General features: G+C 39.0%; 1 protein-coding gene across 1 annotated transcript in view; it reads right to left on the bottom strand.

The window, feature by feature from the left end:
• OTOG (otogelin) overlaps positions 1-20,189 on the bottom strand; it is an 81,200-nt gene that overhangs the window by 45,860 nt on the left and 15,151 nt on the right. The window contains 9 exon segments of the mRNA XM_026041158.1: positions 765-872; positions 6,032-6,185; positions 7,405-7,448; positions 9,923-9,997; positions 10,366-10,531; positions 11,147-11,359; positions 11,660-11,784; positions 13,586-13,763; positions 14,796-14,928. Coding sequence (XP_025896943.1) covers positions 765-872; positions 6,032-6,185; positions 7,405-7,448; positions 9,923-9,997; positions 10,366-10,531; positions 11,147-11,359; positions 11,660-11,784; positions 13,586-13,763; positions 14,796-14,928 — 1,196 coding nt within the window.

Raw genomic sequence — 20,189 nt, forward strand, 5'->3', positions numbered from 1 at the left:
TGCTGGATAACGCGGCGGAGCAAGGGGAGGCTCTGGTATGGCTAACGCCTGGCACCGGCTGGCACTGAGCAGGAGCGGCCGGAGAAGGAAGCACGTGGAAAGCACGGAGCAAACGGGCTCATTTCAGGATTCTGCAGGCCTGGTACTTTCTTTCACGTCGCTCTTGTGAAGCTTCTTGAAATGGTCGTGTACAAAGTTCTAATGGGAGTGTTCAAAGCTCTAGCCAGAATGCCAAAGGACAGTTTGCAAAATGATGTAGTTACAGGGTATGTGTCACGCACACAATAAAAGGAATAACCCTCTACACCTAATGAGTGATCCTCTCAACCAATGTCTACTTGACACTTCTGTTCAAAGCTAACTAATTCATCAGCTGTCTTACTTCTGTGTACAAAAATCAGCAACCAGTGTCTGAGTTCAGTATATGTCACTGCTCAGTAATCTCTTAAATTTAAACTTATGAACATGGGTTTTGGACTCTCAGGCTGCCCAGGTTTAACACTAGATTTGAAGATGAAGAAGTAAAAAGTTTCATAAAGGTCATTATATTGTTTGAATTTTTTTTCCTATGCTCTAGAAATACCAGCTCTGGAATATTCATTTAGATTATTGTGATGATCAAAATTAATTTAAATTACCTTGATAAATGATTCTAAATCAAGCTTTACTCAAATACAAATGTTATCATTCCCAAATAAAGAAACATAAAGACTAAGCCGAAAGAGAAATACAACCAAATGATACCTATAGAGACTTCTGCTTACCATGTATGACAGGAAGAAACGACTTTGTCACCTGSAAAGTATTCCTTTCCTTTCCAAGAACATGGGCATTCATCGGCTTCCAAACATGCATCTCCATGTTTAACAAGGCTATGAAAAGTAGAACATGAAATAAGCRTTCAATAGAAATACAGCTGAGGTCCACACATAAACATCTCTTCCTGTATTTTTAAATGATTTATGGGATTATTATTGAAAACAGAGACAATATCTAAAATCTTCCAAAATTGAAAAAGGCACAATTTTATTAACACTTATAGATGTATAATTTGGTAATTCCACTTCAGCCTGAATATTTAATAARCGCTAACACTTCAACATTAGCTTAGCTTGGACATAGTGATCCTATGAAGATCTAATTCCTTAGTGTGCAAATTTTCAAGTCAGGGAAATATTAAGATTTTTCAAGTCCGGCCACCTCTAAATTYTACCATTTTACCTTTTAACTGAGCCAATTAACTTACGTTTATTTTAAGTAAACCTTCCTACAGATGGAATAGCCATCATGCCCCTTCATTCTAGCAATATGTGCCAAACTGTTAAAAAAACAGTTGCCTTGCTTCCACTTGTATATATTTAAATGATGCAGACTTGTTCTTCAAGTCTTTTTTTTTGCCTGAACTAAAGAGGTTGATTTGACTGAACAAGTTTTCTACATCTGTACTTTAACCTCCTACTCTGAGAATAACCTAATCGATAGATACTCAGGATATATGAAATGAACCGCATATGCACCTGAGCTATAAGAAGCTTACTTTCACATAAAGAACCTTACTTTCACATAAACTCTCACAAATATGCTTAGCTTTATTAGCAGAAATATCCCCTTAGTCTTCAATGGAGAATTTCATGATAACAACCATATTTGGTTGTTTGATAACAACCATAGCACAGCTAKTTATAGTTCAAGACTAGAACTAAATTTTCCTGCTCAAAATCATGGCTAGCATCGAGGTAATGGACAAAATCTGAAATCTTTGATTGATTCATTTCATAAAAATATTTTTATATTATCTGCTGTGAAAGCAGGTAGAAGCTCAGATCCTAAAGGTCCAGCACCCCACAGAAGATCCAGACATATCCAGTGACAAACAGATCTACATAGAGAAAATCATGATTTTCTTCAAAAACATGTAAATTATTAACAGGATACCACAGTGTATTTTGCTCTAAATCATGTAGCTCAACTTGCTTCTCATTTGATATCTGCTCCCAGCTCAATCCAGCCCGATACAGCTGGAGTAGGAAACATCTTAGTTACATAATAAAAGAATTTCTTGAAGGCCATATAAAATCTAAACAGATCCTTCTTTTTAAACGCCAAGTATTGAAATATACCTATACCAACTGGCAAAGAAACAGTCTCTTAAATGATACTGGTGCCTATACTGGCAAAGAATCTCTTAAATGATACTGGGTATAAGAAATGTTCTTTGTAGTTCATATTTATTCCAGGCATTTTGTCACTTGTGGAYAATCAGTGGAGGGCTGAAGTTCCCACTGCTCTAAGTTCCCAACTGAATAGGCCCCATTCAGACATGAAAGGCTCACCCTGACAAGGTAACACCGAACAGGGTCCCCTCGTCGMAGCGCTGCCCTGGAGCAGGCGCTAACAGCTTCCTCTCTTGCAAAGCCAAGCAGACAGATAGGTTTCAGGGATCTAAGAATTCAGCACCAAAATGCTACTGAGATGCAAGGGGCTATTCCCCTTTGAAGTACCACAYGTTTTTCTTCATGTCTGTGTTTAATGTCCAATGAAATGCATAGGTGTAGGTTTGCTATGCAACCTCTCCATAAATATCTCCTTCAAGTATCTCTTCTGGTAGGGAGATGTATAGGCACAGACTAAGGATATCCTGWTAATAAATATTTTTGAAAAAATGACATGTAAGGTAAAATGAAAAGAGTCTTTATGAATAAAATCTGTTAAAAACCTCCTCAGTTTCTATATCAGTGACATATGCTCAGTTTTCCTGTATTTTAATTGTCTGTTGTAGTAATGTTTTGGTTAGTTCATTTCACAGCGCCAGATCAGGAAACAGAAAGTAGGAAACACCTGCCTGACTCCAGCCTTAACCTCACTGCTGTGAAGATACATTTGGCCTCTCTCTCAAGCCCAGGTGCTGTTAGAACCTGCTATATTTAAAATAATCCATCAGAAAAAGACTGATACAAAACACAACTGGCACGAGTGTCAGAGGTTGATGCTTAAACTGATGCAGGTGCTGGCTGCACAGCCCCATGGCAAGACTGTTCCCATTACGGAGCACTACTGGTTCTGGGAAGCCAGGACATTTTGATAAGGGTGGCCCAAGTGTCTAAAGRCAAGTAAAACTTCTAATATTTTACCTATCAAATAAAAAAAAAACAAAACTTTTGCTGACTTTTTAGATGAGAGTTTTTCCTCCAATAATTATGCTGACTTAATGGGATATTATGAATGAAAAATAGGCTAATGTCATCAACCTTTAGATTGATAAGCCTGTAAATAGTGTCACRTACAGTCTCTCTGAGCAATCACACAACCAACACTTTCAAAATTTAATGAGATAATCAGTAACCTAGAGCAAACCTTGTGTTCGATTTTGTCCTCTTCCATTTACATATCCCTGAAAACACCTACGAGCCCCTTCCAGAGCTGGCCTTGGCATGGCAGGACAGAGCACAGTGCCTCCCTGCAGCATCAAGGATTATACGGATCCTTCACCACTRTTACTAGACTGTACAAGTTAAGAGTAATATGAAGGCTGCTCTAAAACTCTACTCAATTGTGGAGTAACCACCTTTCCTACGCTTCTCTTGTCTTCCACTTTCCATGAATAGCTGGTTGGCAGGGAGAAGGAAGAGACAGTAGAAGAAAAAAGGTTGTTAGACTCAGGTCTAACACCTGAAGTTTCACAATACATTCAGAAAAAAACGTACAGTGACACTTTAGACACTAAATATATATRTGTGTGTGTGTGTGTGTGTRTATATGCATATGCACATATATATATGTACACCAACAGGGTAGGATATACCTCTCTTTTGTGCAAAGTTCCACTCGTGTTATTGTTTTTGAACGGTAAGATTTAATTTACATCATCAGGAACAACAAAAGAAAAAGATCCATAAAATACGGACAGTAAAGTTTCCAAAAGAGAATCTCACACTTAAGAACTACAGTAAATAGTCACAACGTTTCTTTCAGCATCTTTAGGCAGAAGAGCTGATCACGGAACAAAATCACATCGTAAATTAGSACAAAATAAAATTGGAAAAAAAAAACTCTGCACACCACTCATTAGGAGAACTGAGCAGTTGAGTGGGCCAGGATTCCGGGTGGCGTTTGGGACACAAAGGCAGCCTGTCTCAGAAGGGGCAGATAACCACATGCCTCACGTGCCTGCAGCCTCCTTGCTGCAGTGACACCGCTAACACAGCCCAGGGCCCATCTTAAGGTCTTGAAAATACTGCAGGGTGCCAGCTAAGTTCCAATTAAGCCTCAACCAGCAGTTTTCCGAGGTCTGCACAGACAAAGGTGGTAAGTGGCAAATGCAGCTCCTGCTGCCACGAGGGGTAACACACAGGTAGGAAAGGGGAACACACGGGCAGGTTTCTTCAGTCACTTCAGTACTGCTTTGCCTGACAGCAACAGGAAAAGCAGCTTTTAAGAAGCACCAAAGAAAAGCTGGCCGTTTCAGGGTTCACCACTGCCTGGAGTCCATGGAAAGCTAGTGGAAAAGAGTCAGAACACAGCATGTGTCCAAATCAGGCTTTAGTGCAACCATGCTGCACAGCATGTAGGAATGCAGAGATTTTGGCCAAAGGCTGCTGCCTCACGTCAAATCACACACATTTGGTATAATTAAAGAGGGATGAGTATGTGAATCTGAGCGACCCAGACGCAGAAAACTGAATAGAAGAATTCACTTGAAAAGTTACAAACACTGTGATGAACATTGTATTACTTTTGTTCTCTTTCTGATGTGCAGCAGAGAAAACTTATTTAAGCAGCAAGAGACRAGAAATACTGGTTTTAAGGTTCTGCAGGCATCTGAAAAACATGAATAAAATGCTTTTCTTAAAAGGCCTGAAGCCCTCAATTTGTCAGTTAATCAGAATAAAGCCAAATCAGAAGGTTTTCCAGGAGAACCACATTCTCCATTAGATTTTTAAAGCAGGGGGAAGTGTGAGTTAAAAAGGGAGTCATGTGAATGACACCTATAGAGGCAATTGCTACTTTTCACTCTGAGTTACCTGCTTTGTATTTGATTTGCATTTCATTGTGTTCCTCTAGAACATACTCTTAAGCACAACACAAGGAGGAATGGAGGAGAAAACATTCTTCAGTATCTCAAGGAATTAATTTTCAAAATATTACTTTTCAATGTAACACAAAGTAAGGCTTTTGGCACAAAACAGCTTTTTGACGCTGCTTCTCCTTTTTCAGCTCTTTAGAAGCATCTCTGCTCTGAAAAAGGACACATCAAGTTTTTGTTACAACACTGGATTTCACAGGACTGACGGAACCTGGAAACTTGTTCCCTTGCTTTTAGCGGAATAGTCCATAAAACAATGCATAAGGCCTACCATATTAGTTTAACCTATTGTGTATCGACTACATAAAAACAATGTTAAGCTATTTTGTCATTTCTGCTTAATCTATACTGCTTGACATTTCCAGTCAAAAACAAAGACTGCGATACCATTTCCCTCCATATATCATAAACACTGAGAGTGAGATCCTACACACACACACACACACACACACACACACACAACACACACAAAAGCAGCAGCTTATTCTTATTTCTGCAGATTTAATTTTGTTCCCCATGGTTACACATGAAGTTTCCAGATGCTACACTAAACATGGCACCTAATTTATTTATTTTGTTTCTAGAAAATTAGAACAGTTTGTCTCTTGCAACCAGTCAAACAGACCATCACAGCTTTAGAATTACTGCTCTTTGACACTGAGCCTTCCAATACAAGAAAACATATATAAAAACTTCAATTCAAGAACTAACTTATATCTGAAGGAAAGGGAGAAGGTTATCATCTCAGAAATCACACATAGAAAACCAGTACCATACAAGTTTTGATATAAAATTTGACTCCAAAACTTTGGTACTTTGCAAGCACTCACTCCTTGACAGCTCGGATTCACTAAGCCTGATACGTGCCTATTGGAATTAACTACGCAATCTCTGCTGACAGTTTGACAACAATTGTTCAATGAAAGCTAAAAGATGGCCCATACTCACCCCTGTGGACAAACACAGCCGGAAAYGCAAGGAAAATGTGCTGAGAAAGTGAGGTTTAGCAGTTGATTCTCACAAGTTCTCTCTCTATTGAGCTCAGGATCAGTTTGCAGATTGCTGCAGTTGATATAAATCTGGCCAGCCGGGCAGCTGTGTGCTGGGAAGGGAAAAAAAAAAAAATTAAGTCTTCAAAAATGAAATTTTGTATCTGACAGGTTATGCAACTAGATTATTTAGACTAAGAAAACTAAGAACTTTTAAAACTGGACCAGTACCATACTATTGTCTGCTCCTCCTGATCACAGTTAACTTCACAGAATCCCTAAAAGTCTGATATTAAATAGTGAAATGACTATATTTGCTCAGTGAAGGACATTACTTTTTAAGTATTTAGTCAGGAATTAGCCCTTCAAAACAGCAAAGGGAAGTACTACTAAGAAGACAAACGTTTTTACACTATTCTTGCTTTCTTTTGCTTCCTGAGTTAGTTAAAGAGCTAGGATACAAATTCCATCCAATAAATAAAACAATTCTGCACCAAAATTACTTCTGGGATGTGCTGAGCACATACTGCTTATGTGCAACAAAAATGCCCAAAATGATGGTAGAGTTCAAAATTATCTATAGTTGTTTGGGCTTTTATCCTTTGCACTTTTAAGAAGAGTATTTCCATACAGCTGTCGAAGAGTTAAACGGCCACCTTAAAAGTGCTGGGAAGAGATTTCTGCTAAAAGCCAAGGAGATGGCAATTCTGAAAGTGAAATGTCAAAATAAGAGAGAAAAAAAATGTTCTAAAGCGAAGTAATGGAGCATCATTCACTAAGTCTGGACTCTAACGCTTTACGACACATAAAAGAAAAGGAAAATAYAAAATATATTCCTTTTCTAATGTATCACAGAAGCAGTATCTTTTTTCGGTATTTCAAAGTTGTTCAGTGATTTGAACATTTTTGACATTTCAAAGTTATTCAGGGGGTTTGGAAGAACAAGAAGACGAGAAAAATCACTGCCAGTGAACAGTTCCTACAACCACGTTCGATGGAACAAAATTATCCTTTCTTTATCCTCCTGAAGTTCTGATGCTTATGTCATGTAACTAAAATTGTTTGCATTAGCAATCTAGGAAACATTCTATAGCATCAAAAGACAGGGGAAGTCGCTCAGATGTAGCCATATTTTGGACAAATCTGCTGCCGCTTTTCACCTGCTCCACTTTCAATCATACAAATCTATAATTTCTAATTCTGGGTTTCCATCCTGCAAAATATTCACTTGTAAAGATTTCACAATCTGCTTCTAAGAAGATATTCCACAGGGATGAGAGGATACGTCTTCATGAAGCTTTAAGCATCTTTTCCCTTTGTCTCTTCACTCACCAATTATGTTGTTATCACAACTCATTACTCCATCCTTGCAATGGCTACAATAAAAATATATGAGTAAGTAATAAGCACCATGAAAATCTGAAACATTAGTTCTTGTTGACTGTTTAATAATGATGTATTCAGTACAAATCAATATGAGAACTGTATAAATACATATGCATTATGGATGGTAACTAGAGAACGAGTATTTATTGCTTTAATGCATAGAGTATTAATAACATTTCAACCCTTTTCTTGGTGTGTATCCTAAAGATTACAGAAAAAGCCCTGAAAGTCTTAAAAATAAAAAGCTTTGCATGGTACAAACATTACTGCAAGGAATGGAAAATATATAGACTGACATAAAAAACACATACAGAAATATACCACTATTCCGCTCCCTAAGGCAATAGGAGTTTTATCACTGGGAGTAATTTTACTCTTACTGTATATAATGCCTATATATTATGTACATCCTGAATATAAAACAGGATTATTACTTAAAATGAAAATTCAATGAGCAATTTCAGCAAAATAAAAACAAAATCCCATACATATAGTTACAAGCTACTAACGGCACAGCAGCACAGGGCACCATAACCACCCATTCCTGCTCAGCTCCAGGCACCACAATCTACTACTACTACTTTTATAGAATGGCAGGGAATTTGACAGCAATCCAGGRTCAGAAGCACTGGCTTCATTTCAAACCCTGGGTTGTACTAGGGATAAATGTGAGCCAAGAACTTCATTATTAGTCTCCCGTTCCTCTGCAACAGCTACAATCTCTCCCATGAGCTTAATAAATTTATTACTCTGCACCAGCAAATGCAGAATAAAGTTCTCTACGCACTTTGGGCAATCCAGTGTCGTATCTGAAGTCACATACACACACCAAAGCATTAAGAGAAAGACATAAAAGCCCTGGCTCAAAGACCTCATAGTTTAATGCAGCCAACAGGCAAAACAATACCTAAGGGAGCTGGTACAGAAGAAACAAATGCTTATCTTGGAAAGCTTCACAGCAAAAATAGTTTTAAAGAAGTACTTTAAGAAGGCAGAGTAGAAAGGCTAGTCCATAGATAAACATGAAACAAAAATCCACTTAGAAGTTTCCAAAATGAAGCACTTGAGGAAAGAGGATGGAGATGGCATGATGAAGACCATAAGTGTTTCTAATACGAAAAAGAGATAAAAACAATATAATCTGTGTGATTTCCATCATGTTCATCCACACATAGCCCTGTGTGATTCCCTGCCTAATGCTAAATGCAAGCCAAAACCCAACATCTGACAGTCCTAACTTCTGTGTTTGAAAACGTCTCTTTTCAATAGACTGGTATACAGCCTTACCAAGATGTGTCCAGCAAAAATCATCCCTACATACAGACTTCTTATTTTCTTTTTAAACACAGTACCTGTTAACCAGTAAACACTTTTTAAATACAAATGGGYTTAAAATTGTGGACCTCTGGGTACTCAGAGCCATGAAATTAAGCAGACTAGACTCTGGGGAAGAGGACGAAAGGATCAAGCCAAGCAATCCACATGGAGAAGCCTTCCAAAGGCTGCCAGCACTGCACAGCGTGTGCTCTGCAAACACAACTATCTGGAAGGCACCCAAGAGCACATCCAGGCTTTGCACATAGGCACCAAGGACTGTTCCCGGTGTATTGGCTGATACTGCCCAGGGCATCTGTCCTAAGGTAAAGATAAGCTAATGTGAACATTAGGGGATAGATTTATAATGTTTGGTACTCACAGATGCTAGGTTACAGGATGCACCTGTGTGTCATATCCCCATTGCAACAGGAATCTGACAGTATTAACCACTTATCTGCTCTTTACAAGAGACTGAACTATTACACTGATTTATCACAGAAATGATTTGGTCTATTCATCTTTAACTAACTTCTGTAACAACTGATACAGGGAAGGAGAGCTCAAATACTGCTTAAACAAGAAATAAAAATGTTCCAGGTAGTATTTTATCTTTTCCAAAGCTAAGCCGAGGAAAGGATGGCATGAATGCAGTGATGCAAAAGGGAAAAAAGATCAGGACAAAAACAAATGTTAAACACAACAGTAACAGAGACTCATGGACATTTGGCTGGAGCTTCATTATTCCCATTGTTCCTTCTTTCATAATGCCACACTGCTCCTTAACACTAAGCTTTATGGCTGGAAAACTATTTTATACAGGGGCTGAGAATGAAAACAAAGGTTGTTAAACAGACTGGAAAGGACAGTAATGAAGGAGTGATGTTTTCTGGGATGTACGTACAGAATAGGGGTTTTCTTTCTACTTGCATCCCAAGGTATTGGATTATAATCACAGCAATCTGAAATATATGTATTCTGTAAGAATTACAGAAGCTCTGCCCACAGATGCATAGAAAAAAAAATAATGTAGATTTGTTCTCCATTTTAGAAAAAGAAAGAAACGAGGAATGAAAAAATAAAATCAAAAGCACAGGAAAAGAAATCCACGCAACGTGGCATTTAGATAAAACCAATTAATGTAACTTACCATTTTCCCAGTGACATGATAACATTTTCTCCAGGTGGGTAGTCAATTCCTTGAAAATAACACGGGCATTCACTTCTGGAAAAGAGGAAAACAAGTAACAGAGAAAAGACAACCAGCCAGATGCTGATACACGTTGCCACACAGTCCAAGCACCGTTCCAGGTAAAATCAGTAACAAAACAGAAGCTTAACCCAGACACCTTGTTTATTTCTCATATGCTAAAACCACACTGAGTATCAGCCAGCTTTGCACACACAGGATGCGTGCAAGTGCCACAAAAAACTATTTTTGATCAACATACAGTTTCGTATGATTCTCAAACCCAGTCAAGCCTACAGAGGCATAACACAGGGGTTACAGGCTTATTAATTTTCCAGGTGTACTTCCAAATACAGTGAACTAGAACAGGGAGTGCGTGTATAACAAAACTCAGCTCTACTTACCTCTGGATACACCGATCAGTCCTGGAATTCAAATACATTCCAGGGGGACAAGCACAGCCTTCAACACAGTCACTGCTGCACGTCTCTGGCACGGACAGCGCTTGGCAGGTTCTGCCACAGGTAGCTACACAAGTACTGTACTCCTTTGTGTCTTCACATGAGAGAGCTGCCCAAATGAAACACATCTCTCAAATTACGGCGCAAGAGACACGGGTGCCTCCCGAAAGTTTTCTGATAAATCTCTCTATTCTTTCATTCCCAATTACATTAAATTCCACTAAAATTGCCATCTTGGCACTACACTCTGTAAACTACACAGAYGTAAACCCACAGTAATCGTGAGTACAATGAAGCCAGCACAGTTAATCTAGATTTACACTGGGGACATCAAGCACTTGGAGCTTTTTGTCTCCAGCTCTGAAAATGCTTGGCTCTTGCACATGGGCTTTGTGAAGCGCGCAGCATCTGAAAGATGCATGTGCATTTTTCATTTTGCATGTATTTCAAATCCCCAAATTCAATAAAAAAATCTTTACATTAGTTCTTAATCCAAAAGCAGCTAAAGAAAACTAACAGTAGAAACAATCCTGTGGAAAAAAAAAAAGTTGGTATCAATTCCTCCTTGGCGAGGAAGAAGCTTGCCATGTACACAGCAGATTGTGCTAGGATTAATTCACTCCTCATAATTAATAGGTAATATCCACTTAAATTTCATTTTCCAATTCTTATTCCGAAGTCTTGAAGCAGCAATTAGTGAGATGGGAAATGAAGGACAACTCACCACAGTCTGGGACACTTCCTCTGAAGTCTATTACAACTCCAAATCTTCGGCAGTGATGAGCGTAATGGGCCAGAGCAGAGCAAAAACAAACTTGTCCACATTTGCAAGTGTCTCTTCTGCACTGCTCAAAATAGGGAATGGGGCTCAAATAGGGGTAGCAGGGAGCAAAGAGCTCTTTCGTAAGGATGCTACAAGCTTCCGCTGCATAAGATGCTACACAAATAACAGATTGAACACTGTTTTAGTGGGGAGGTTTACAAAGATTTGGAAGAGAAAGTGCAACTGATGACACAGTACAGTTCAAGTGGGTACTCAAAGAGCATYACAGGTAGCAGAACAAATTTATAAAGAACACACTACATGGCTTGTTAGGCCTCGAAGTCAGCAAACATGACCAACAAGCATCTGTATTTTTCAGTGGAGAGGACTAGTTGTTATTTTCCTGATCCATCTAGGAAAATGAGATGTCATACACTGAAATCCTTTTGTCAGTAACAGAGCTTCAGTGCCCACCTGCCTGTAGGTGAATGTCACAGGGGTCCATCTGAGAGTTGTCRTGGACAAGAACACAGGCTGATAAGGTTTTCCAGGCGTTTCCAAACAGCTGTGGGGTGCTTTCTGGAACTCCTACTGGAGATCTGTTTTCAAAACAGAGAAATTAGGCCCATAAAAAAAAGTGAATTTACAGAATGTTCCATCACCTCTTCCATGACGGCTGATACAAGCTGCCCTTCCATTGCATCAGACTCCCAGSCACCCTTCCCAAAAGGATTAGGTGCCAGATGAAGTGAACCTTCATCTTTTTCTCCTCTTTTTCTCTTCAGGCCGACACAGAAAACAAGAATTATGTGCTCTAGAGCCATTAGATTCACTGTATTGAAAGGAAGGGCCCAACCCCACCAAATCCTGTTTTCACAAGAGTGGATAAGAGGGAGAAGCATTGCTGTCCTGAAAACCTGCACTCTTTCTAGCCATACTTCCACCACTTATATCATATCTGATCTGATTTTCATCTCTGCCTAAAATCTCTGTCTGTTCCTGGACACCTCACTTCCCAGGCTCTCTAGTCCCTGGAAGAAAGAGGAGTTCAGAAAAGCTGAAGCCCAAAGACACAACTGCAGGAGCAACCAGTATCTTGGAGGCCCAGACAACAGAGGGGCAGAAGTTCAAGGACAGGCAGGACTCCATCAAAACAAGAAGGCACCTTCAGGCACAGGATGAATGATGGAAACTATGCCTAAATACGGGGTGTTGCACTCTATGGAAAAGACAGCATGAAGTGTGCAACCAGCAGCATTACTTCTGCTGCAAGCAGAGGGGAGGCAGGTTAAAAATAAATCATGATTGCATATGGAAACTCTCCAAAACCTAGTGCAAAACAGGTAGTTTTGTGTACATGTATAGATGATCGTGAGATACCGTTTGTATCGTATCTCTGCACAGTTCATAAGTTACTGTAGTTTCTGAGGGCTATTCTCACAACTATCAACTATCCAGGCAACTTCTCAGTTATTTGAAAACAAGCCCAAAGGTTGTCATCAAAAAAAAAAAAAAAAACCCACTACAAAAACTTGCTTGCTTCAAAAAGAAAAACTGTAAGTAGCTTTTGTGCATARTTATTTTCTGCTACTTGAGATCTAGTCCATGCATTTTCTAACCCAGTTATAATAATATTGTTCTACTAACACCCTTTTTCATTACAAAATCGTTCCAAAACTTAAGGATCTTTCTTTTTTTTTTAAATCAGGAACAATTGATTTTATGTTTTAATTTCAAAAAATTCCAATTGACTTGAAAAGGCAGACGCTCTCCAACTCCTTTTTTGTTCCTGCTCACAGAAATATTCTTTCACACTCCAAATTCATGTTCTCCTCCAAATTCCACTGGGCTGCTTCATCTTCTGCAAGCCAGTTTGTTATTTAGCATACGGTACAAAGAAACTGGGCAAAAAACCGTGAGCTCCAGCAGCTCTAACTGCCCTTCACTGCATCCCAGCAAAGCAGAGCTCGGGCAGCAGCCAATTCCCATTGCTGGACACGGAACAGAGGAGGCTCTGTTAGCAAATGATGATTAGAACTTGTAGCAGAAAATAGGAGCTGCAGAAAGATAAAAAGTACACAGGGAGATAGGAGATCCCTTGCACACGTTACACCTTCTTTCAGGCAAATCTGTTCAAAAAGACTAGTGCTTTGGAGTCCTATCTATTCCACTGTATTGTTATATTAGATAATCTAAACAAAATCTATTTTAAAATCATGTAATTGAAGTTTCAGATTTTCTCTTAGCAAACTAAAACCTACTACAGACAGYGCTATCTCACAACATTAAGATGAAACACTCTCTTGGTAGCCATCTACTCAGCTTCAGCACATATTTCATCTRTGTTCTAACTGTAGATGTATGTGTATGCAAATATAGAAATCTTGGAGCTATTCATACAAAAAATCATCCTCCGTATTCCCATTGAAGGTTCCACAAAGGCCCACAGTGTCATCCTTCCACCGGGCATCAACTTGAAGATAGAGCCTCAGTCCTTCTCTGTCGTACAGTATCCGTAATCCAACGCGGGTCTTTACTTGAAGAAACACAGAGGAGACTTTCCGTATTTCAAACATATCTGACAAGCAAGAACAGAGAAGGTTGAAAGGCAAAGGAACATTACTTACAATTTTTATTTTATTTCTAGTCATTTCACTATTTTGTTTTATATGGGTTTTAAATAAGTTCTTTCTTCACCCTATTCTGACCCTATTCTTTCAATATAAGCAATTCRTCATTAGAGGTCCGGCTGCAATTCAGACCTCAAAAAAGAAAACAAGAAACATACGATAATCACCAAAATTTTTAAATCAGCGATCACTGATTCATAAAAGTTAATAAAGAGCAAATCAGTTTAAAGGTACAAATAGATCATTTATTGTAGACAACAAAATCCTAAAAGAAACCATGTGCTTTCTGTATTAAAGCTCTTTTTAGGAAATTCCCAGAGAGTGAGGTCCTCACAGAGATCAAATAAATGCATTTTTACAAATCAAGCCCTCACTGAAGCTGACATCGATCGCTGCAGAGCACAGTCACATACTCATATGTAGATATTTGGTAACATCTTCTGACAAAGAGACTTAAAATGCATGGAGACAAACAAACAAAATAAAACCACGTACACACAAAAACGCAAAACTTGTCTGAAAATATAGTTTGTTTGTAAGGAGCAAGAATGCCTCTTCCACTGGCATATACTTGAGCTGCTTATAAAAAAAATAATAATAATAATATAGAGAGAGAGGAGGAGAAAGGAAATTATTCGGTCAAGAAACACCAGAAGAAATAATTTTACCTCAGGAAAGAACTAACCAAACTAGGAAGTGTGAAAGATGGTATTTAGGCTTGTTAGGGAGAGAACATTAACCTAAGAGACACCAGCCTGACACAGCTAGTGCACAATTACTAACATTGGAGGACAAGGTAAAAGTACAATTGATTTGTGAAACATACTTGAGATTTCTTTAAAAATTTACAAGGTTAATACTAACAATATATCATTAAACTTAGTATGTTGGCAATACTGACAATATCACAACATGTAAATGCCATTGAAATACTGTTTTAGTGCTCAACAGATATTAGATGCATATATATTATTCCTTACCATCTGTATAAGGCAGGCTAATTTTGTACTGATCATATATTAAAACATCTCCTGAATGAGTCAGAGTCACTTGCCTCTTGGGATCCTGCTTAAGAATAAGACTGACTGATTGGATACATGATCCATCTTGGTTCTGCAAGTAAGAAATATGCAAAACAAGAAATATGCTTTAAGAAATATCCAAGGAGGATGAATGGTAAATTAAGATTGCAAGTAAAATTGTAGTGAAGGGGAAAATTAAATATTTTCAGTTGTATCTAAGCTCTTCACAACGGGCACTTGTAAAATATCTGGCTTTAGAGTTTAGTTAACAACATACGGATTTTGAATAATTTCACATATATGTTTAAAGAGATTTGTAACGTGTTATGCACATGTCATTCAAAAGCATGTGCAATTCATGAGGCCCAGTGCTCCAAAACTCACTGTGGCTGAGCTGATATTTGCAAATAAGGCTGAATTCTCCACACAGCAGAGCACAGAGGAAAAAAAAATGTACTTTTAACTCTCTTCAACCTAAGCTGTGTTGGTATATCTGGTGCTTTTAAAATACAGAATTCTTTGTAACACCAACAATTACAAAAGGTAGAAGCTTCTTGTCAATCATTATATGAAAGAGCATTCAACTTTGTGACTTCCAAGTGGAGTTGCAGTGGCTCCCTGAATGAATGACAGATGAGAGAAATTGATGATAAAAGCGTCATAAAAGTAGCATAAAATAATGATAAAACAATCAGAGCATCCAGGTGGCTTGACTTGCATGCTCTTATCACCAATTCAGCTCTACAGTTCAACCAGATAATGCAGGGAAACCATGGAAGGAATCCTGGCTTTCAGTCCACAGGACTAAAGCTCACTCCAGAAAAACCCCTGCTCTACCTTTCCTGCATCCGACCACTCARTGGCACTCACTGGTCACCAGTGCCAAAAGCAGCCAAGAGACTGGGTTTTTTTTTTTATTTTTTAAATACACTGTGATTAATTAGCAGACCTTTGCATCTCAATACAAAGCACTGAAATCATGTTGCTATAGTTTCACAGCAGAAATAAACTGCACTGCCTGCACAGGGAAATTTCCCAACAGCTTCAAGATCCTAATTTAATCTTCGTTAACTGATTTCACGAAAACTGAAATCAAGCGCAGCAAGCATGCTCTGTATCGGGCTAGACTATCTTTTAAAGCACTCTTTGATTTTGGCACCTCGTTTTTAGGTTTCCAAGGATCACTTTGGGGTCTAGGCTGATATAAAGATGGAAAGCGTTACTTAAACCTTCAGCCATCGTTTTTAACTTCAGAATGCATATACCTTCTAAAAGTACTGACAAGGAAGCAGTTGTGTATTCCTGTAGCCAGTATCCTGCATCAGCAACTATTTTGAAGGGTGGACTCAGGCAAGACATGAAAAACTTACATGCCCACATTTTAAGCAACTTCAGCACAAAGAAACAAAGACAGTAACTACATAGAGAAGCCTTCCAGTCTTTCTTTAAAAGTCCTAAAGCAAGTCCCGAAACAGCCTGGTGTCCAAGTGAAGCCTGGAGACACTTAACACTCCCGCATGTTTTATATTACAGAGGAGATCTTGAACTAGACACCGCATCAGGCAGGTGGAAGGCAGCACGAGCATGAGGCCCGTTGAATATTGAATGTTTCCAGGGTATCACCATAACAAATACACCTGCACGAAGGAACATGGCAGGTAGCCAGGCGTATGATCAACACCAGTCAGCGGCCTCCACTGTTTCCAGGCAAGGACTTCTACCTCTGCGGATAAATGTGCTTTGCCTCTCAATGCCACTGGGGAAGGAATGCTTGTTAAAGGGTGCTTATTAATCAGAAAAGCCTAGCAGAGTTTTGGTAGAATATATTTGATTTATTCCTCATTACAAGACCTTGTTACTGAAAACGTTTTAGGAGGGTGCAATTTCCAAACGGTGTCTGGTTAATATCGATTTCTTGCATTTGTTCATGTCTTAGTGCCTTACACATCAAAACATACTGAGGGATGTTTGGAATCACTGGGTCAGAGTGACCTAGGTCTTTCCATGGGAAAACGACTGGATCAGGCCCTGGGCTGAGGTCCGGAAGGGGTGCCTCAGGCTGCCCTTTTCTGCCCCATTGACTGCCATGAAGAAGTAACTGGTGATGGAAAACATGATGCATCAGTGACGAGAGGCAGGGAATAAGAGCCAGTTAAAATATCCCAGGTTTGGACATGAACGGCAAAAACATCCTGCAAATAGTATTATTCACGGTGTAAAGTGAGATTAGGATTTTCCAAAAAAGGATTTAAAGTCCTAATCATCCAGCTCCCCCTGACTTCCATGGGGAMTTACCTCTTATGAGGCAAATCTTGTCCCACATTACGAACAAAGCACCAGGGCTCCAAGGATCTCTGAGCACTGCCGTGCAGCTCAGACCCAGATGCTGTGCTAGAGCAGAGCCATCCATCAATCCACGGACACAGATGGATGGGAATACAGGCTGCACTCAGAATTTCCTTGTCTCTAAGTAGTACTGCAMCAGCCATCTTCCATCAAGAAATGAAATAAAACTAAATTTAGAAATAAGAGCAAAATAAAAAATAATACAGATATCTGGTCAGCTTAGCCAGCTCTCCTGGACTGATGGTGAAGACAGATGTCTGCATTTTAAAGCCGTGTCCTTGTAATCTTATCTTGTTGTYGTGCCTCTTCCCTAGAAAACTGGATATCTGGGCATATAATTCAGTAGCAGTTGATATATTATCAGTTTTGCCTACCTTTCAAGAAGCTGGAAATTAAATGTTGCTCTCCACACAGCAGACTAGAGCTGAGAGGAGTAGCATCCATAGTATAGACCTTAATTACCCAGTAATGACAAAAGCTTCATTATTCTTTCGCACAGAAACATAAATTCTGCCTGCCTATTATTGTCTGGTCCAATGAACTGTTTCTTTCACAGCACCARCCCTGCCAACTTTCACCATGTGTTTTCACAGGAACGACCATTTCTCTCACTAGACATTTAACAACAATTCCTATATTCAGAAGATCTCCTCATCACACAAACTACAAAGCCAGAGAGCCTGTCACCTGAAACTCAGATAAGGTTAAGCTGTGCTGATCACTTGACTGATTCTCCTTCCAGAAAGTGCTTAAACAAAATTTCACATCATTTTGAATCACTTGTTGCCTGATGACTGCTTATGTCACCAGCTCTAGGGTACTAAATGACTGGCTTCTTTGTGATTCAGAGAGCTAAAATCTCTTCAGGTATTTTCTTTCTACTTTTTCTTTTTTTTTTTCATCTGCTTGAATGAGATGGGACTGATCAGTTAGAAGAAAAAAAAAACCAGAATTTTTAAAAAGCAAACAATTCTCAAACCACTGAGAAATATGAGATTGTGCATTACAGATCTTTAGCTTCCATTTCAATTCATTAATTTTTATAAATGGAAAGAATGTACTGGATGTTGCCTGGAAACCTGTGAAGTGGTTCCTCTGCCAAATGGTACCAGCTACTTGTTAGATGCCTGAATGTCTGCTTTGAAGCCTGCACCTTTGGGTTACAGCACACACAAAGTGCTCTCCTGATCCTCTCACCACTTCTACACCAATAATTAAATTAACAGAGCTTAACCCTTATGTTAAGCCTCTGTTCGTCCACCTGCCTGTTATCCCAAGAATGCTTTGCTCAAAGACCTACAGAAGTTTATACCTWAATGCATTCTCAGTTGGTCGCTCAGTTAAGGGCTGCGTGAAGCCCAGTTGGGCTGTAAAACCCGGTTGGACAGAGACACGTAAGTCCAGAAGTCCAGGAAGAAGATGACGATTCAAGAGTGAATGCAAAGTTCTTCTTGGTCTCTGGAKCAATGCAGAATGCCACCAAACTCAACTGCCATTGCCCCCAACAGAACCATGTCCTAAAGCTTCAATAAAGGAAAAATCCAAATTTCTGTTTGGCAGGGGATGAGTGTTCTGTAACACACCAGTGAATGAGATGTGCAWTACCTCTCTTGCACATTACCACAGCAGATAACTTCTGCTGTCTCTTGGTGGCATTTTTAACATATCAGGCTAAAAGGCTGGGCTTCCAAAAGTCATGCCTCAATCATGACTCAACTTCTATTTGGTAAATGAACTGTGTTTTCTCAAGAGATCCTGTCTTGCTGGGCTTCAGCTATATAATAACAGACACAGCATCCATACATATTAGGCTTTGCAAAGCTTCATGGGCTCTGGAAAAGTGGGAAGGAAGTTATGCTGCTATAAGAGAATTTGTAGTGGCTCTGTTCCTGTTTTTGTTTTCCCCTCAACACACACAGCTGCTGCATTTGTGTTCCTTTTAGACTATGATACTGCCTTAAGTTACCTCTCAGGATCCCAAGGTTAGCACAAAATTAAGTCAGGTAAAAATCATTAAGATTCAAATAAGTTAAACTGAATGTGCATTTTAAGTAGGAACTAAAGTAACTATCAGTTAGACAGTGCCTTGAAGAGATCTCAACTGTCCTGTGAACAGAAAATGCAATTAAGACAATCAGGTTCCTACCAACCCAAAGGATCATGCAGTCAAAGGCTAAACCTTAAACTTTTAAAAGTATGTACGTCATTATCAAGATCTCATTTTACAGCCCTCACTCTACATTTTCTATCTCAAAGAAGCATAGTCTAAAAATCCACTGTACTCACACTACAGCTACCACCTTTTACAATGCTGCCAACCTCTCCTATGCCCAGGCACTCCTGCCTTAACGTRCTACCTGCACAGAAACCAACAGTAACACTCTAAGTTTGATTTTACCCAACGTACATCATTGCAACAACACTTGCACTTACCACAGTAAGAATGGAAATTTGCACCTAACACATTGCATAGGAAGAAATGTAGAAAGCAAATAATAAGAAAGCCTATTTAAGTCTATAAACAGTTCAACTGTCCACATACTTGCTTCCAAGTTAAATCATTATATGAGACCAAAAAGCAGAGCCAGAACCCAAACTTGGCCAAGATAACAAGTTTAACACCTTGCTTTTAGAGCACAGGGCCAGYAGTTTAGTCCTCAACCTCAACAGCTGGCATCATTAATAGCATATATGATGCTAATACTACTGGAGCACTAGCTGAACAGAACAGTGAATAAGTTCTGCCTTTCTATTCATATATAAGCCAGTGACACAACAAAGTCAGTGAGAAAAGCCTGACCCCAGAAACTAGTTCAGCTATATGTCTCATCGCACCTRTGTAGGCTGCAGACCTGTTCTAACACACCAAAACTTTCTCAAAATTAAGAAGAAAACAATAACATGATAAGAAGAAAATGTTCTTTTCATTCATTTGTTCTTTTCAGCAGAAATGCTCTTTTCATCAGAATTGTATAAGTAGCAAATAAATTAGCAAAAATCTTATCT

The sequence above is a fragment of the Nothoprocta perdicaria genome, unplaced genomic scaffold (assembly GCF_003342845.1).
Source record: "Nothoprocta perdicaria isolate Ctin4 unplaced genomic scaffold, notPer1 scaffold_28, whole genome shotgun sequence".
NCBI lineage: Eukaryota > Metazoa > Chordata > Aves > Tinamiformes > Tinamidae > Nothoprocta > Nothoprocta perdicaria.